The sequence below is a fragment of the Elephas maximus genome, chromosome 7 (genome assembly GCF_024166365.1).
Source record: "Elephas maximus indicus isolate mEleMax1 chromosome 7, mEleMax1 primary haplotype, whole genome shotgun sequence".
NCBI lineage: Eukaryota > Metazoa > Chordata > Mammalia > Proboscidea > Elephantidae > Elephas > Elephas maximus.
In genome coordinates this window covers 73,382,558-73,401,754 of record NC_064825.1, presented here as the reverse complement: position 1 = coordinate 73,401,754, position 19,197 = coordinate 73,382,558, and the positions used below count along the sequence as shown (strand labels likewise).

Here is a 19,197-nt window from a genome sequence, read left to right as displayed (position 1 = left end):
GTATTCCGTCTGGTGAGGTCCATGTGTATAGTTGCCGATTATGTTGGTGAAAAAAGGTATTTGCAATGAAGAAGTTGTTGGTCTTGCAAAATTCAGTCATGTGATCTCCAGCATCATTTCTATCACCAATGCCGTATTTTCCAACTACCAATCCTTCTTCTTTGTTTGCAACTTCCTCATTCCAATCACGAGTAATTATGAGCAAATCCTGATTACATGTTCAGTCAATTTCATACTGCAGAAGTTGGTAAAAATGTTCAATTTCTTCATCTTTGGCCTTAGTGGTTGGTGCATAAATTTGAGTAACAGTCATATTAACTGGCCTTTCTTGTAGGCATATGGATATTACCCTATCACAGGCAGTGTTGTGCTTCAGGATAGATCTTGAAATGTTCTTTTTGACGGTGAATATGATGCCATTCCTCTTCAAGTTGTCATTCCCAGCACAGCAGACCATGTGCTTGTCTGATTCAAAATGGTCAGTACCACTCCATTTCAGCTCACTGATGTATAGAATATTGACCTTTATGTGTTCCATTTCACTTTTAACGATTTCCAATTTTCCTAGATTCATACTTCGTACATACCATTTCCAGTTATTAATGGATGTTGGCAGCTGTTTCGTCTTCCTTTGAGGTGTACCACATCGGGAAATGAAGGTCCCAAAAGCTTGACTCCATCCATGTCATTAAGGTAGACTATTTTGAGAAGGCAGCTCTTCCCCAGTCATATTTTGAGTGCCTTCCAAACTGAGTGGCTCATCTTCTGGCACTATATCAGACAGTGTTCCACTGCTATTCATAAGGTTTTCAGTGGCTAATTCTTTTCAGAAGTAGACTGCCGGGCCCTTCTTCCTAGTCTGTCTTAGTCTGGAAGCTCAGCTGAAACCTGTCCACCATGGGTGACCCTGCTGGTATTTAAATACCGGTGGTGTAGTCTTCAGCATCACAGCAACACACAATCCCCCACAGTACGATAAACTGACCGATGTGTGCGGGTTGGTGAAAGTATACACAGCAAAACAGATTCTCATTCAACAATTTCTATACATAATGTTCAGTGACATCGGTTACGTTCTTCAGGTTGTGTCAACATTCTCATTATTTCCATTCTAGTTGTTCTACCCCCATTAATTTCTACTCCCATTAATTTAGTCTCATTGTCCCCCAAACTTCTCATCTATGCTTTAGAGTAGCTGTTGTCCATGTCCATTTGGTCTCATGGATAATTTTTGAAAGTGTGCCATTCTCAAGAATCCTGATCAAAAGGGGAAACTGTAGACAGAACTTAAAATTTTCATGGTATCCATACTTTCTGGAGCCATGGAGGCTGAATGAACCCCTGTCTTACTGCCCTGAGATAATATTTAAACCTTAAACCAAAAATATCTTCTGAAGTCTTCTTAAAATCAAACAGTAGTTTAGCTTAACTAGTAAAGAATGCCTGCCTTGAGCATTATGCTCTTTTAAGATCTATCTATATGGGACAAAATTGACACTAGCAGATTGAAAGATTAGATAGGAACCTTATGGAGCAGTGAGTTGAGTTTATGTTAATAGAGGAAGAACAAATGGGAAAAGGAGGGTGAGAATGGTTCCACAACTTGAAGAATGTAATCAGTGTCACTGAATTGTATATGTAGAAACCGTTGAATTGGTGTATGTTTTGCTGTGTGTATTCTCAACAACAACAAAATAAAAATAAATTATTTTTAAAAAAGAATACAGTTCTCAAGGGTGAAATTCTTTACTTTTTTTTAAAAAATAACAATGATATTTTATTAATTTTTTCCTCTTTTTTAAATTATGCTTTAAGTTAAAGCTAAGTCTCTCATGTAAAAACTTATATACCTCGCTATATACTCCTGGTTGCTCTCCCTCTGATGAGACAGCACACTCCTTCCCTCCACTCTCTGTTTTCGTGTCCATTTGGCCAGTTTCTGACCCCCTCTGCCCTCTCATCTCCTTTCCAGACAGGAGCTGCCCACATAGTCTCATGTGTCTACTTGATCCAAGAAACTCACTCTTCACCAGAATAATTTTCTGTCCCATAGTCCAGTCCAATCCCTGTCTGAAGAGTTGGCTTTGGGAATGGTTCCTGTCTTGGGCTAACAGAAGGCCTGGGGACCATGACTTCCTGGGTCCTTCTAGTCTCAGTCAGACCATTAAGTCTGGTCTTTTTATGAGAACTTGAGGTCTGCATTCCACTGCTTTCCTGATCCCTCAGGGGTTCTCTGTTCTGTTCCCTGTCAGGGTAGTCATTGGTTGTAGCCAGACACCACCTGGTTCTTCTAGTCTTAGGCTGATGTAGTCTCTGGTTTATGTGGCCCTTTCTATTTATTTTTAATTGTACCTTAGATGAAGGGTTACAGAGCAAACTAGTTTCTCATTAAGCAATTAATATGCATATTGTTTTGTGACATTGGTTTCCAAGCCCACAACATGTAAATAGTCTCCCCTTCTCGACCTTGGGTTCTCCATTACCAGCTTTCCTGTCCCTTTCTGCCTTCTTGTCGTTGCTCCTGGGCTGGCGTGCCCATTTGGGCTCATTTTGTTTTATGGGCTTGTTTAATCTGTGGCTGAAGGGTGAACCTCAGGAGTGACTTCATTACTGAGCTATAAGGGTGTCTGGGGGCCATATTCTCAGGGTTTCTTCAGTGTCTGTCGGACCTGTAATCCGGTCTTTTTTTTTTTTTTTTGTGAGTTGGAATTTTGTTCTACATTTTTCTTCAGCTCTGTCTGGGACCCTCTATTGTGATCCCTGTCAGAGCAGTTGGTAGTGGTAGCTGGGCACCATCTAGTGCTAGACTCAGTCTGCTGGAGGCTGTAGTAGTTGTGGTCCATTAGTCCTTTAGACTAATCTTTCCCTTGTGTCGTTGGTTTTCTTCATTCTCTCTTGCTCCAGGCAGGGTGAGTATCCAGTAGAGTATCTTAGGTGGCCGCTCACCAGCTTTTAAGATCCCAGACACTACTCACCAAAGTAGAACGTAGAACATTTTCTTTATAAACTATGTTATGCAGTTGAGCTAGATGTTCACTGAGACCATGGTCCCCACAGCCCTCAGCCCAGTACTTTGGTCTCTCAGGGAGTTTAAATGTGTCTGTGGAGCTTTCATGACCATGCCTTGGACAAGTTGTGCTGGCTTCCCCAGTACTGTGTACTGTCTCACTCTTCAGCAAGGTTACCACTTATCTATTGTCTGTTTAGTGGTTTTCCCTCCTCAGCCCCCCCTCGTAACCATCAAAGATTGTTTCTTTTTGTGTGTAAATCTTTTCATGAGTTTTTATGGTAGTAGTCTCATACAATATTTGTTCTTTTGTGATTGACTTATTTCAGTTAGTATAATGCCCTCCAGATTCATCCATGTTGTGAGATACTTCAAAAATTCATCAGTGTTCTTTATCGTTAGGCAGTATTCTGTTGTGTGTATATATAATAGTTCGTTTATTCATTCATCTGTTGATGGGCACCTAGGTTGTTTCCATCTTTTTGCTATTGTGAACAATGCTACAGTGAACATGGGTATGCATATGTCTATTCATGTGATAGCTCTTATTTCTCTAGGATATATTCCTAGGAGTGGGATTGCTGGATCATATGGTATTTCTGTTTCTATCTTTTTAAGGAAGCACCATATCATTTTCCAAAATGGTTGTACAATTTTGCATTCTCACCAGCAGTGCATAAGAGTTTCAATCTCCCTGAAGCCTTTCCAACATTTTTTATTTCCTGTTTTTTTTTTTTTTATTTGTGGCAGTAATGTCGGGGTGAGAAGGTATCTCATCGTTGTTTTGATTTGCATTTTTCTAATGGCTAGTGATCGCGGGCATTTCCTCACGTATCTGTTAGTTGCTTGAATGTCTTCTTTGGTGAAATGTCTGTTCATATTCTTTGCTCATTTTTTAATTGGGTTATTTGTCTTTTTGTTGCAGAGGTGTTGGATTTACCTAGATTTTAAAGATTAGACCTTTGTCAGATTTGTCATAGCCAAAAATCTTTTTTTCCCAGTCTGTAGGTTCTCTTTTTACTCTTTTGATGAAGTCTTTTGATGAGCATAAGTGTTTAATTTTTGGAAGATCCCAGTTATCTAACTTATCTTCTGGTGTTTGTGTATTGTTAGTTATGGTTTGTATCCTGTTAGTGCTATGTATTAGGGCCCCTAACGTTGACCCTATTTTTTCTCCTATGGTCTTTACAGTTTTGTTTTTATATTTAGGTCTTTGATCCATTTTGAATTAGTTTTTGTATATGGTGCAAGGTTTGGGTCCTGTTTCATTTTTTTGCAGATGAACATCAAGTTTTGTCAGCACCATTTGTTAAAAAGACTGTCTTTTCCCCATTTGATGAACTTTGGGCCTTTGTTGAAGATCAAGTGACTGTAGGTGGATGGATTTACATCTGGGTTCTCAATTCTGTTCCATTCATCAAAGTGTCTGTCGTTGTACCAGTACCAGGCTGTTTTGACTACTGTAGCTATATGGTAGGTTCTGAGGTCAGATATTGGGAGTCCTCCTACTTTATTCTTCTTCAATAGTGCTTTGCTTATCTGGGGCCTCTTCCCTTTTCATATAAAGTTTATGATTAGTTTTTCCATCTCTTTAAAGAATGCTGTTGGTACTTGGATCAGGATTGCATCGTATTTGTAGATTGCTTTGGGTAGAATTGACATTTTCATAATTTTAAGTCTGCCTATTCATGAACATTGTATGTTTTTCCATTTATGTGGGTCTCTTTTGCTTTTTTGCAGTAGTGTTTTGTAGTTTTCTTTGTTTAAGTCTTTTATATCCCTGGTTAGATTTATTCCTAAATATTTTATTTTTTTAGGGGCTGTTGTAAATGGTATTGTTTTCCTGATTTCCTTCTTATAATTCTCCTTATTGGTCTATAGGAATCCAACTGATTTTTGTATGTTTTTCTTTGATCTTGTATCATGCAACTCTGCTGAATCTTTCTATTAGTTCTGATAGTCTTCTTGTGGAGTCTTTAGGGATCTCTATGTATAGTGTCATATCATCCATGAGTAGGGACAGTTTTACTTCTTCCTTACCAATTTGGATGCCTTATATTTCTTTTTCTTGCCTTATTGCTCTGGCTAGGACTTCCAGCACAATGTTAAATAGGAGTGGTGATAAAGGGCATCCTTGTCTTGCTCCTATTTGAAATTCTTTACTTTTTGACCTAACCCTCTATTTAGTTAAAAGATGATTTCAGGCGATAGTTTCCTGCAGTATCAATGGGTCCAGTAAGTCTGGATTCTTTGAGAATTTGAAATTCTGTTCCACATTTTATTCTCTTTCAGACTTACATGTGTGTGTATATATATATGTGTATATTTATATATATATATAATTATTATTATTTTTTTATTGTACTTTAGATGAAGGTTTACAGAACAAACTAGATTCTCATTAAATAGTTAGTACACACACTGTTTTATGACATTGGTTAACAACCCCAAGACCTGTCAACATTCTCTCTTCTTGACTTTGGGTTCCCTATTTCTAGCTTTCCTTTCCTCTTCTGCCTTCTAGTCCTTGTCCCTGGACTGCTGTGCCCCTTTAGTCTTGTTTTGTTTTACGGACTTGTCTAATCTTTGGCTGAAGGGTAAACCTCAGGAGTGACTGCATTACTGAGCTAAAGAGTGTCCAAGGGCCATACTCTCGGGGTTTTTCTAGTGTCTGTCAGACCAGTAAGTCCGGTCTTTTTTTGTGAATTAGAATTTTGTTCTACATTTACGCTTACATATTTTTTAAAAAGTTTTGAGTTAAATGAATGCCAGCTATAAGGGACTCCACTGGGAATCTGGTCCCATCTCTCCTTGTAAAGGGGAAAGACTAGAGGTCCCAGGTCAAGAAGTAACTTGTTCATTCTTCACTGTCAATGAGGGACGGGGAAGGCATTCTTTTCTGTGAATAAGAGTAGACTAGTGGTGTGTCAACCTTTTTCTAATTAATTTGAAATGGTTGGCATTGTATAAACCCAGAAATTCTTTAATTGCTTGCTAACATCTATTTTTTCAAAAATCTTGTAATTAGTAAACTTACTTGCTTTTTTGTGTAATATTTTATTGTGTTTTAAGTGAAATTTACACAGCAAATTAGGGTCCTCTTTAATAATTTTTATACAAATTGTTCCGTGTCATTGGTTACAATTTTTACAATGTGTCAGTATTCTTATTATTTCCATTCTTTTTGTTCTGTTTCCATTAATTTAGCTTCCCTTCCCTTTCTTGCCATCTCCTCTTTGCTTTTGCATAAATGTTGACTGTTTGGTCTCATATAGTTAATTGTTTAAGGGAACATATTACTCATGGGCGATTATTTTTTAAGCCAGTCTGTTATTTGGCTGAAAGGTGATTTGCAGAAAATAGCTTCAATTTCAGGTCCAAAGGGTATTTTAGGGCAGTAGTCTCAGGAGTTCCTCTAGTCTGTATTGGTCTAGTAGGTCTGGCCTTTTTTAGGAATTTGAGTTTTCTTCTACATTTTTCTCCCATTCTATCTGGGACCTTCTGTTTTGTCCCTGGTCAGAGTGGTTGGTAGTGGTAGCTGGGCACTGTCTAGTTCTTCTGGTCTCACACTAGAATAGGCTGTGGTTCGTGTGGGCTATTAGTTTTGTGGACTAGTTTCTTCTTTGAGCTTTTGATTTCCTTCATTCTCTTTTGCTCCATACGAGTAGAGACCGATATTTGTATCTTGGACGACCACTCGCAAGCTTTTAAGACTGCAGACTCAACTCACCAAACTAGGATATAGAATATTATCTTTATGAACTGTGTTATTTCAATTGACTAAATTGTCCCCCAAGACTATGGTCCCAAGCCTTTTAACCCAGTAAACCCACACGTTGTTTGGATATGTCTAGGAAGCCTCCGTAACTATGCCCCCATGGGGTTTGTTATATATGTAGATATATATGCAGTGCACACAAATATGTGTATGCATATGCCTACGGATACACCTATACCTGCATGTGCATTTACTCACGTATGCCTTCTTATACACATATAAGCATCCACATCTACCTATGGAACCAAACATATATTTTTTGGTTATTTTTACTGTTGTTGCAAAATTGTCTATGTTATAGTATTTACCAAAATTGTCCTTTTTTTCTTGTGTGTTTCTTAGTGTCTTTATTTACCTTGGTCAAGTTGTGCTGACTTCACCCATGTTTGGGATTGCCTTTCCCATCACCGAAAGTAACAAATGTTCAGTACCTAGAAAGTGATTCCCCCTCTGTCTCCCTCCCATCCCATGTAACCATCAAGAACTTTGCTTTCTGTGTGTATATCTATTCTTGACTTTTTATAATAGTGGGACCGTACGATATTTATCTTTCTGTGATTGACTTATTTTACTGAGTGCAACATCTTCCAGATTCACCCGTGTTATAAGGTGTTTCGCAGACTTCGTTATTCTTTATAGTTGCGTAGTATTCCATTGTAGGTATGTACCACAATTTATCCTTTCTTCTGTTGATGGAGACTTAGGTTGTTTCTATCTTTGTGGCATTATGAATAATGGTGCAATGAACATAGGTGTGCATATGTCTGTGTCACTGCTCTTATATCTCTGGGATATATACCTAGGAGTGGGATTGCTAGATCATAAGGTATTTCTATTTCTAGCTTTTTGAGGAAGTGCCATACTGTCTTCCATAGTGGTTAAACCATTTTACAATCCTACCAGCAATGTGTAAGAGTTCGAATCCCCCCACAACTTGGCCAGCATTTGTTGTTTTCTGTTTTTTGATCATTGCCATTTTTGTAGGGGCAAGATGGTATCTCACTGTAGTTTTGATTTGCATCTATCTAATAAAAAAAAAAATTTTTTTTTTTTTAATCGCTAATGATTGTGAGCTTCTTTTCATATATTTATCGGCCACCTGAATGTCCTCTTGGGTGACGTGTCTGTTCATGTCCTTTGCCCATTTTTTGATTGGATGTTTGTCTTTTTGTATTGACTTGTTGAAGTTTTCTGTATATTTTAGAGATTAGACCCTTATCAGATATATCATTGCCAAAGACTTTTTCCCAGTCTGTAGGTTATCTTTTTACTCTCTTGTTAAAGTCTTTTGATGAGCATAAGTATTTAATTTTTAGGAGGTCCCAGTTACCTAATTTATCTCCTGTCATTCATGTGTTTTTAGTTTTGTTTGGTAGGCTGTTATGTCAAAAATTAGTCCCCTAGTTTTGACCCTGTGTTATCTTCCAGGAACTTTATAATTCTAGCTTTAACATTTAGGTCTTTGATCCATTTTGAGTTAGTTTTTGTGCATGGTATGAGGTATGGATTCTGTTTCATTTTTCTGCACATGGGTATCCAGTTTTGCCAGCACCATTTGTTAAAAGACTGTTTCTTCCCTCTTTGGGTGGACTTTGTGCCTTAGTTGAAGATCAGTTGCCCATAGATGGATGGATTTACTTCTGGGTTCTAAATTCTATTCCACTGGTGTGTGTCTGTCATTGAACCAGTTTTGATTACAGTGGCTGTATAGTAAGTTTAGAGATCGGGAAGTGTGAGGCCTCCTACTTTGTTCTTCTTCAGTATTGCTTTATCTATTCAGCGTCTCCTTCTTTTCCATATAAAGTTGGAGATTAGTTTTTTCATTTCATTAAAGAATGTCATTGGGATTTGGATCGGGATTGCATTGTATCCATAGATAACTTTTGGTAGTGTTGATATTTTCACAATGTTAAGTCTTCCAGTCCATGGCAATGGAATGTTTTTCTGTTTATGTAGATCTCTTGTAATTTCTTGCAGTAGTGTTTTATAGTTTTCCTTATATAAACCTATTATATCCTTGGTTAGGTTTATTTCTAGGTATTTTATCTTTTGGTGGCTATTGTAAATAATACTGTTTTCTTGCTTTTCCTTTCAGAGCCCTCCTTGTTAGTGTAGAGGAAACCAACTGATTTTTGTGTGTTGATCTTGTACCCTGCCACTCTGCTGAATCCTTCTTTAAGTTCCAGTAACTTTCTTGTGGAGTCTCTGGGATTTTCTATGTATAGGATCGTGTCATCTGTGAATAAGGATAGTTTTACTTCTTTTCCAATTTGGATATCCTTTATTTCCCAGGGAAACCCTAGTGGCATAGTGGTTAAGTGCTATGGCTGCTAACCAAAAGGTCGGCAATTCGAATCCGCCAGGCGCTCCTTGGAAACTCTATGGGGCAGTTCTACTCTGTCCTGTAGAGTCGCTATGAGCCGGAATCGACTCGACAGCAGTGGGTTTGGTGTGTTTTTTTTTTGGTTTTATTTCCCAGTAAGCTTATTTCTTATTTTATATGTGGGATACTTTTATGAGGGTGTTTTTTATATATAGATGTTGGATTGTTTTTTTATTTTTGAAAGTAAATTAAAAATTATAAGATTATTAGCCCTCTGCATCTAGTCATGCTGTTACAAATCACATTTTGCATCTTTGAATCTTGTTCAGTGCTCTCTAGGCCTTTTCTCTGGAGTTGTGGATTATGCAACTGTTTGGCATTGTAGCAGAATTAATTTTACTTGCTGATGCAACAGAGTAATCAGCCTCGTGTACCAGAAAGCCTGTCTTTTCAAAAAGATGGTTTAGAAGTACTAAGATAAAGAAGGCTTTTTACAGACGCAGCTTCATCAGCAATGGATCATGTAGCTATCCAGTCCATTTAATGGGTTGATATTTTGCTGAGGGGCCAGGCTCTTTTGCCCTCTTGTAAGCTTCTCTTTTACATACACCTCACACCCTTGTGGAGTCCAGAGAGGTTGCCCTCTCTCTGGCTGTGAAATAACCCAAATTCACTTCATAGAACTGTAGAATGTCGGAGCTGCAGATCGCCTGAGTTCCAAAAAGCCTTCACTGATTTCTGCGGCCTCATTTTAGAGCTATAGAAACAGAGACCCAGGTATGTGAGTGACATGCCTAATGCCAAACAGCGATTGAGCATCAGACCCGCTGGAACGTGAACCAGAGGCTCTTGAATCTTAGTCTGATGCCCTATAGTGACACTGTATGGGTTTTGATGCGTTTTTGGGAATGTACCAGACTGTCCTAGGACAAGTAATACTGTAAAGCTTTATTGGGTAGTCACATGATGGAGTGGGACCAGAAGACCTGGTATCTGGTGACAGCTTGATTCCTTCTTAGTCACGTGATCTTACAAAAATCACAACTCTCGCCCTTGATTAATTTATCTTCTAGAACAGTGCTGTTTAATAGAAATATAATACCAGCAACATTTCCAAATTAAAAAGGAAACAGGTGAATTAGTTTCAATAATATATTTTACTTAATCTGTTATATCTGAAATGTTATTTCAACATGCTATCAATATGGAAATTATTGGTAAGCTATTTTACTTTTTAAAAAATTTTTTGGCACTATGACTTTGCAGTCTATTGGCATATTTTTTACTTAAAACACATCTCAGTTTGGATGAGACACATTTCTGGTGCCCAATAGCCACATGGAAACCCTGGTGGCATAGTGGTTAAGTGCTACGGCTGCTAACCAAAGGGTTGGCAGTTCGAATCTGCCAGGCGCTCCTTGGAAACTCTATGGGGCAGTCCTACTCTGTCCTATAGGATCGCTATGAGTTGGAATCGACTTGACGGCACTGGGTTTGGTTTTTTGGTTTAATGCCACAGTTGTAGAGCCTTAAAATGTTAGAGTTGGAAAACTTTTGGAGATCATATAAGGAATCACAAACTGACAACCCATAGGCCAAATTGTAGCCCCTAACCTCATTTTGTTTGGCTTTCAGTTTAAAAAAACTTGAATGTGAATGCCTTTTAGACAGGCATGTGCTTTCTGGATTCCATAGTTGCCCACCCATCTCTCTTGTTACCAGTGCCATCCGTTATATTGTCTGCTCTTCTAGACCAACCGTTCTCCCTTGCAATTTTTAGCTGGTGAAACTAAGGCTTCGAGAGGAAATGATTTGTCCAAGGTCACATATTGGATCCAGGAATAGAAGCCAGAGTCACTTGACTCCAAACTTGGTCTCTTCCTTTTAAGTCACGCTGTCAGTCAATTTCCTCCCTGCTTATGTAGCACAGGATTGTTATGAGGTTCGAGTGAGCTAAAGTGCTACAATGATGTGATGTTATGTGATGGTATTATATTTTCTGCTTGACAGGGACAGGGATGTGCTTACAGTGAAATATTCTTATGCTTAGAAAGCGTATGCTTCAATAATGTATCTTTTAACCTGTTATTTTTAAGAGTTAATATATTTTTGCAAGTACATATTTAAAAAATGTGGAAGATAGAGAAACAAGTCTTGTGCATGGCCGTTGTTGTTGTTAGGTGCCATTGAGTCAGTTCTGACTTGTAGTGACCCCAAGTACAACAGAATGAAACACTGCCCAGTCGTGTACCATCCTCACAACATGGAAGATGTTGAATAAATGTTTGTTGAATGAATATTTGTTGAATGAATAAATGAAAAAAGTCACATATTCCTATTCCTTAACGACCCCCTGAAAACATCTGGCCTTGTTTCCCATGTATAAAAAAACCCACTGCCGTCGAGTCAGTTCCAACTCATAGTGACCCTATATATATAGAATAATAAAAAAAAAAAACTTATATTTTATTGCTACATGAGTTTTGTGTCTTGCTTTACTCACCATTGCAGCAAAAGGATAAAACTTCTTTTAACCACTTCTTTTTTTACACATGATCCATTTTCCATCACTTCAGACTAATGACCTCACCCTCTTTTGTTCTCCTTCTGTTTGTTTAAGATGCCGGAGAGCTGTATGTTTGGGGGAGCAACAAACATGGGCAACTGTCAGCCCAGGCTGCTTTCCTTCCTGTGCCCCAGAAAATAGAAGTACACTGTTTTCAGAATGAAAAGGTCACTGCCGTCTGGAGTGGGTGGACACACCTGGTCGCCCAGACAGGTGAGAAAGCAGCAGAAAATTTGTGGTTGGTAAGAGCAGCTGGGGGGCAGCTGTCTAAACAGTCGCAAATGCTTGGGATTAAGGAAGTTAATTTTTTTTGATGAAAGCTTTAAGGACTGGAAAGGGGAGGGCCTGGGACCTAGTTTGTGTTCAGCCTGCTATGTGGCTTTTCCACTCTAGGTCACAGGTTTGCATCAAAAAAAGGAAAAGCTGGGTTAGGTTAATTCCTTCTGGTCCTGAGAGTTCAGGAGGTTTTGAGAAGGAATCCACTGCAGCAAACATCACCCAGAGATTTGTCCAGATTGATTGGGGAGTCTTTGTGTTGTCACAGCTGAAGAGATGACTCTGTTTGTATTTCCACCTGAGTCTAAGTTAAAAGCACCAGAAAATGTTAAGATAAAGATAAATATTTCAAGATTGAGGCGGGAGCATTATTTTGGATCGTAGTTGGCATGGTGTTCTGAGTTAAACTTTTATTGACCATAACAAACTGTGTACATTGATTCAGACATCCCGTATATTCCCTCAGGTGTTACTGTGTCATGCTATACAACTTTGGCATCTTTACCTTCTCTTGAGTCTTTATTTCCTTCTCATCTTTCCCTCAGGGCAGGTCTCTTTTCCCAGCCTTCACAGTCCTGACTTATTCTCTGGTTTTGTTTTTTCATGGCCTTTCTTCCTCCCTCCCTTCCGGAGCTCCTGCTGACTTACACAGAGTTCCCTAGACAGGCAGTTTGTAATTCTTAAAAGATTTATTATCATGTCAAGGCCGTCTGAACTTCAGGGGTTTTCAGGAGTCCCTTTGCCTACTTTTATCTTGCTTGTTAGCTACACATAGACCTCTAGACTCCCAAATACCTGGAGACGGTTATTCCAGTACTTTCTGGGTTTTGCAGGTTTTCAGGTCAGCTTCAGTTATCCTTGGTAAGTCTTACTTCACAATTGCACACAAAAACATAGACTTATGAGCATTTGTATCTATGATGCTTTTAACTGGTCTTTAAAAGAGTTTTATAATCACCTTGGGACAAAGGCCTATACCACAAAGGTATATGTATTGACCACTTTAGAGGATACACTAAAGAGAGTGTGTGATTCATTTGGAGGAAGAGCATGACTGTCCTAAAAGAGATTCAGACTGCTTGAAGATCAAGACCACCTACACAAACTTTTCTTACAGAGATTCACTGACCATAAAGCAGTTGCTGTCAGTTCCCTCTGACTCATGGTGACCCCGTGTATGCAGAGTAGAATTTCGCTCCACAGGGTTTTTTCAAAGTTGTGATCTTTTGGAAGCAGATCACCAGGCCTTTCTTCTCTCAGGTGCCTCTGGGTAGATTTGGACTGCCAACCTTTTGTTTAGCAGTGGAGCACTTAACTGTATGTGCCCCCCAGGAACTCCTTCACTGAACATAAACCCAACCAAACCAAACCCACTGCCACTGAGTCGATTCCGACTCATAGCGACCCTATAGGACAGAGTAGAACTGCCCCACAGAGTTTCCAAGGAGCGCCTGGCAGATTGGAACTGCCGACCTTTTGGGTAGCAGCCGTAGTACTTAACCAGTACACCACCAGGGTTTCCTCACTGAACATAGTAGCCAGCTGCTTATTTGTGTAATTGTATAATACCTGCTTTTTTCCTCTAGACCGTAAGCTTTGTGAGGGAAAGCACCATATTTGTCTTGCTCACTTCTGTACCGCCACTACCTCGTGGAGAATGTACTCATTTTCCTGTATCAAGCTGCTTCTCGTTAAGAGACTAAACATACTCAGATGCATAGAAGAAGACTAGGATTGCTGACCTCTTCACTAGGACTCAGTGCAAAAGCCTCTCGTTCATGACAGAGAGCTTCAGTTTGTCTCTTTCGATTCAGGAGTCTAACCAAGTCAATTAATTGCTATTGAGCAATGTGCTAAGCCTTGGAGAAACAGAGGAGAAAAGGCATGGGCCATGCCTTCCAACTAGAATATGTAGATAGGCTTAAGTCTAAGAATATAGAGATGGAGGACTTAGCATTCATTCATCCACCCACCCATCCGCCCACCCATCCACCCACCCACCCACCCATCCAGCAAATGGTGAGGATCTCTTTATGTACCATGCCCAGTACTAGATACAGACTCTTCCTTTAAGGAATCTACTGCCCACTGGGGAAGACAGACATGTAATTAAATTTCACTGCACTCCAGTGTGAGATGTGCAATAATAGAGCTAAGTACAAAGTGCAAAACTAGCATAGAAACTGTGTGGAGGATGTGGTTAAGGAAGGATTTTCAGAAGACGCATGTAGAATCTGGGCTGGATTTGAAGGCTGAATAGTATTTACCAGATGTCATAGGGTGAAAAGGGCATCCTGAGACCTTGCTACTCAGAATTTATCTGTGGACCAGCACCATCAGCATCACCTGGAGCTTGTTAGAAATTCAGAATCTCAGGCCCCACCCCAGACCTTCTGAATCAGAACAGTAGTTTAAAAAGCTATCTAAGTGATTCCTTTGCACATTAAATTTTGAGAAACAATGACCTGGGATACTCTGTATTTCAAAACGTAGAAGTCTCTGAGATTTTAGGAATGGGCTGTGTCTGTCTGGCAAATCATTTTGTACAGATGACTACTAAATAAAGTCAGGGTCTGGATAAACTTGAGGGTACTTTTCAAACATCTGTGAAGCAAGTTATTATTTTTTTTGCTAAGGCAAATTATTTTTATGTTTATTAAGGCCCTTTAAATTTAACTAGGTACTAGGTACTGCTTTGTTAGTCTGTTTTAACTCGAATCATGTTAACATAATACAACAGTTTAATTTTTAAATCTTATAATGCAGACTCTTGCCCTAGGCCTATGCCACCCCTCCCCACTGGCCATTTATAGCCTCAACATCAAGTTAGGGTAACTTCTATTGAGCATCTATTGTGTGCCAGTACTGGGTCCTAGGTACTTTATCTACTAAATCATTTAATCTTCCCACAAACTGAGCATTTTTATCACCATTTTATTGGCAAGGAAACTGAGGCTCACAGTTCCAGCACATGTCCCAAGGCCACTTTGAAAAATGTGGTGGGAGGAGATTCAAACTCAGGTTGGTCTGACTCCAAAACTCATGCTCTAGTAAACATAGAAATTGCTTCTGATTTGTCTAGCATATCTTATAAATTAGACCTTCAGAGTAGACTGACCACTAATTTGGGTAAGTCATTTTGTGTGCACAGTACATTTCGTTCATCCAGAAACAGGTGAAGAAGAGTGTATTTTGGTTAACTGCCTGCAGTAGTCTGAATAATTGGGTGTTAACAGGTAGGCATTTCATGATTAGCTGGTCTTCAGAGAATTGCAGTGCAGTAAAATACACTTACTCCCAAAGGGTAGTGAGTTTGGTTGAGTCTGCTAGTAAACCCTTTAACTAGTTAGGTATCTGATTACTGAAAGACATTAAGATTCTGCTGCTTTGATTTTAGCTTTGAAGCATTGTAACTGAGGCTGATTCTCACGCCTGGGCCAGCAGCCCAGCCCTTGGGGTGGGAGGTTGGAACCCACATCCCTGACACTGTGTGAGTCACCCCAGCTGCTCTGGAGCTCAGCTTCAGGTCTCCACCTCTACTAGAGAGCTTGAGTTTTTGGTAATGTTTCAGCTGTCTAATTAACTTGTTAATTCAGATTGCTTGTTTATCTCCTTGTCATTTTCCCCTTTCTCCTAAGTCCAGAGCTATTGAAAGCTGGGTTGTTTGAGTGTCCTGGTTGTTGTACTGACTACTGCGTAAATGGGAGTCTCCTGCTATTTATTTGATTCACCATCTTTGTGCTCCTCCTAGCAGCAGTGGAAGCCTTTACCCTGGCCCAGTGTCATTGAGGAGAAACTCTCAAGGCTTCCAATTTAATCAGACTCAGCTGCTCACATTAACGGGAACACGATTTCCTAGCAGGGTCAGAAACAGCTCATTAGTGGAACAAGGAGTTATTTGACTGTGGTTGTTTTCACAAGCTCTAGTGATGTATTGTTCCTGGGACCTACATGAGGACCACATCAGCACAGAGCTGATGAGTCTCCTTCTGGGAGGTATTAGTTCTGTGACATTGATTTAAAAAAAGAGCTTCTGCCTAGTGACCATTTATCTGGCCAGGAGAGAAGGGATGGAATGGGATGGGATAGGGCGAGAGAAAAGGACTTTGCTATTCTCCTTCTCCATAGTCCCTAGACCAGTGCATATTAACCAGAGGTGATTTTGTCCCCTAGGGGACATTTGCAATGTCTGGAGACATTTATGATTGTCACAACTAGGGGATGCCACTGGCATCTGGTAGATGGAGACCAGGGATGCTGCTAAACATTCTACAATGCAAGGGCAGCCCCCCATAACAAAGAATTACCCATCCCAAAATGTAAATAGTGTCAAAGTAGAGACACACTACCCAAGACTGACATGGGTAGGTGCTTAGCAATGGTAATTCGCATATATCAGAACCACTTCACAGTTTGTCTACGGGAATCGGGGATGCATTTTCTGCACTGCCTTCTGAGGAGTCTGGTGCCTGCCTGCAGTGTTTGTGATGGAAAAATACTTTTCTCTGTTAGTCAGAAGCACTTGGAGAGAGTCCAAGAGAACCTGTTCTAATCTGGGAGAGTTGGCAAGGGTACCTGTATCTCCCGGCTGGTGGAGCTGCATTCTAGAAACCTTTCCCAGCCTGCTTAATGTCCCCGATCATTGTTCTCAAGAACTTCGTGGGACTTCTCGGTGTCTTTATTGCAGGCTCAGTGACCTGCAGCTGTCTCATCTGAGATTGATGATTTCCTGGCCCAAGGTGCTTATAGTGAGAGATGGATGGCAGATCTGGGTGCTTTCCTAGTGTGGTGTCCTTAGTCAAGTCACTTCACATAGCTAGGCCTCAGTTTCCCCATCTTTCAAGTAGTGTATTACAACCAGCCTGCCTTCTACACAGGGCTGCTGTGAGGTTCAAATGAATGAACCTGTGTGAAAGATCCCAGCTAACTGTAAAATGCAATGCACACATAAGTGGGAGGTGCCTGAGTTTGGGATATGTGAGTGAATTAAGGAGTTAGTAGTTGGTTTGAGAAAGGCTTCTATTTCAGCAGGGCTTTGAGACATACCAGTTTCTTCCCTGAGGATTCATAAGCTGACCAGGATGCTGTGCTTGATATCCAACTGTGACAGGCAGTTTCCTTAGTCCGCTACTCACATGCAGCAGGCAAGTGGCTCTTTATATTATCAACAGTCTGGAAGCTCTTCCTGGCTTTGTAGGTAATTTTCCCTGTTCAAATCTCTGATCACACTCTTTATTGTTCCTTCATGGTATTTACCCCAATTTATAATGGTATATGTTTATTTGTCTTTACCATTTTTTTTTTTTTAACCAGCTTCTGCAGTCTGGAATTGATTAAACATGCAATTAGGATGCATTGATAATTACTGGTGATTGGAATGCAAAAGTTGGAGACAAAGAAGAAAGATTGGTAGTTGGAAAATATGGCATTGGTGATAGAAATGATGCTGGGTATGGCATGATAGAATTTTGCAAGACCCATGACTTCTTTATTGCAAATGCCTTTTTTCACCAACGTAAATGGCAACTGTACACATGGACCTCACCAGATGAAATACACAGGAATCAAATCGACTACATCTGTGGAAACAGACAATGGAAAAGCTCAATATCATCAGTTAGAACAAGGCCAGGGGCCGACTGTGGAACAGATCATCAATTGCTCATAAGCAAGTTCAAGTTGAAACTGAAGAAAATTAGAACAAGTCCACGAGAACCAAAGTATGACCGTGAGCCTATCCCACCTGAACTTAGAGACCGTCTCAAGAATAGATTTGACACGTTGAACGCTAATGGCTGAAGACCAGACAAGTTGTGGAATGACATCAAGGACATCACACATGAAGAAAGCAAGAAGTCATTAAAAAGACAGGAAGCAAAGAAAAGACCAAAATGGTGTCAGAATAGACTCTGAAACTTGCTCTTGAATGTCGAGTAGCTAAAATGAAAGGAAGAAATGATGAAGTAAAAGAGCTGAATAGAAGATTTTAAAAGATAGCTTGAGAAGACAAAGTATTATAATGGCATGTGCAAAGAAAGACCTGGAGGTAGAAAACCAAAAGGGAAGGACATGCTCAGTATTTCTCAGGCTGAAAGAACTGAAGAAAAATTTCAAGCTTTGAGTTGTGATATTGAAGGATTCTATGGGGAAAATACTAAACAACACAGGAAGCATTAAAAGAAGGTGGAAGGAATACACAGAGTCACTATACCAGAAAGAATTGTTGATGTTCAACCATTTCAGGAGGTAGCATATGATCAGGAATCAATGGTACTGAAGGAAGAAGTCCAAGCTACACTGAAAGGCATTGGCAAAAAACAAGGCTCCAGGAATTGGCAGAAAACCAATTGAGATGTTTCGACAAACTCATGCAGCCCTGGAAGTGCTCACTCATCTATGCCAAGAAATTTGGAAGATGGCTACCTGGCCATCTGACTGGAAGAGATCTATATTTATGCCTGTTTCTAAGAAAGGTGATCCAGCTGAATTCGGAAATTATCGAACAATACCGCTAATATCACGTGCAAGTAAAATTTTGCTGAAGATCATTCAAAAGCAGCTGCAGCAGTGTATCGACAGGGAACCGCCAGAAGTTCAAGCCGGATTCAGAAGAGAATGTGGAACCAGGGATATCATTACTGTTATCAGAGCCTGGCTGCAAGTGGAGAATACCAGAAACATGTTTACCTGTGTTTTATTCACTACGCAGAGGCATTCGACTGTGTGGATCATAACAAATTATGAATAACATTACAAAGAATGGGAATTCTGGAACATTAAATTGTGCTCATGAGGAACCTGTACATACATCAAGAGGCAGTTGTTCGAACAGAACAAGGGATACTGCATGGTTTAAGGTCAGGAAAGGTGTGCATCAGGGTTGTATCCTCTCACCAAACTTATTCAATCTGTATGCTGAGCAAATAATCTGAGAAGCTGGACTATATGAAGAAGAATGGAGCATCAGGATTGGAAGAAGACTCATTAACAACCTGCGATATGCAGATGACACAATCTTGCTTGCTGAAAGTGAAGAGGATTTGAAGCACTTACTAATGAAGATCAAATACCACAGCCTTCAGTATGGATTATACCTCAACATAAAAAAACAGAAATCCTCACAAATGGACCAATAAGCAACATCATGATAAATGGAGAAAATACTGAAGTTGTCAAGGATTTCGTTTTACTTGGATCCACAATCAACACCCATGGAAGAAGCAGTCAAGAAATCAAGAGATGGTGCC

General features: G+C 39.8%; 1 protein-coding gene across 2 annotated transcripts in view; it reads left to right on the top strand.

Moving 5' to 3' along the window:
• Nucleotides 1–19,197, top strand: part of SERGEF (secretion regulating guanine nucleotide exchange factor) — a 267,435-nt gene that overhangs the window by 25,530 nt on the left and 222,708 nt on the right. For both annotated transcript variants that reach the window (XM_049890589.1, XM_049890590.1), the window contains exon 8: nt 11,729–11,887. In XM_049890589.1, the coding sequence (XP_049746546.1) occupies nt 11,729–11,887 (159 nt within the window). The remainder of the gene's footprint in view (nt 1–11,728; nt 11,888–19,197) is intronic.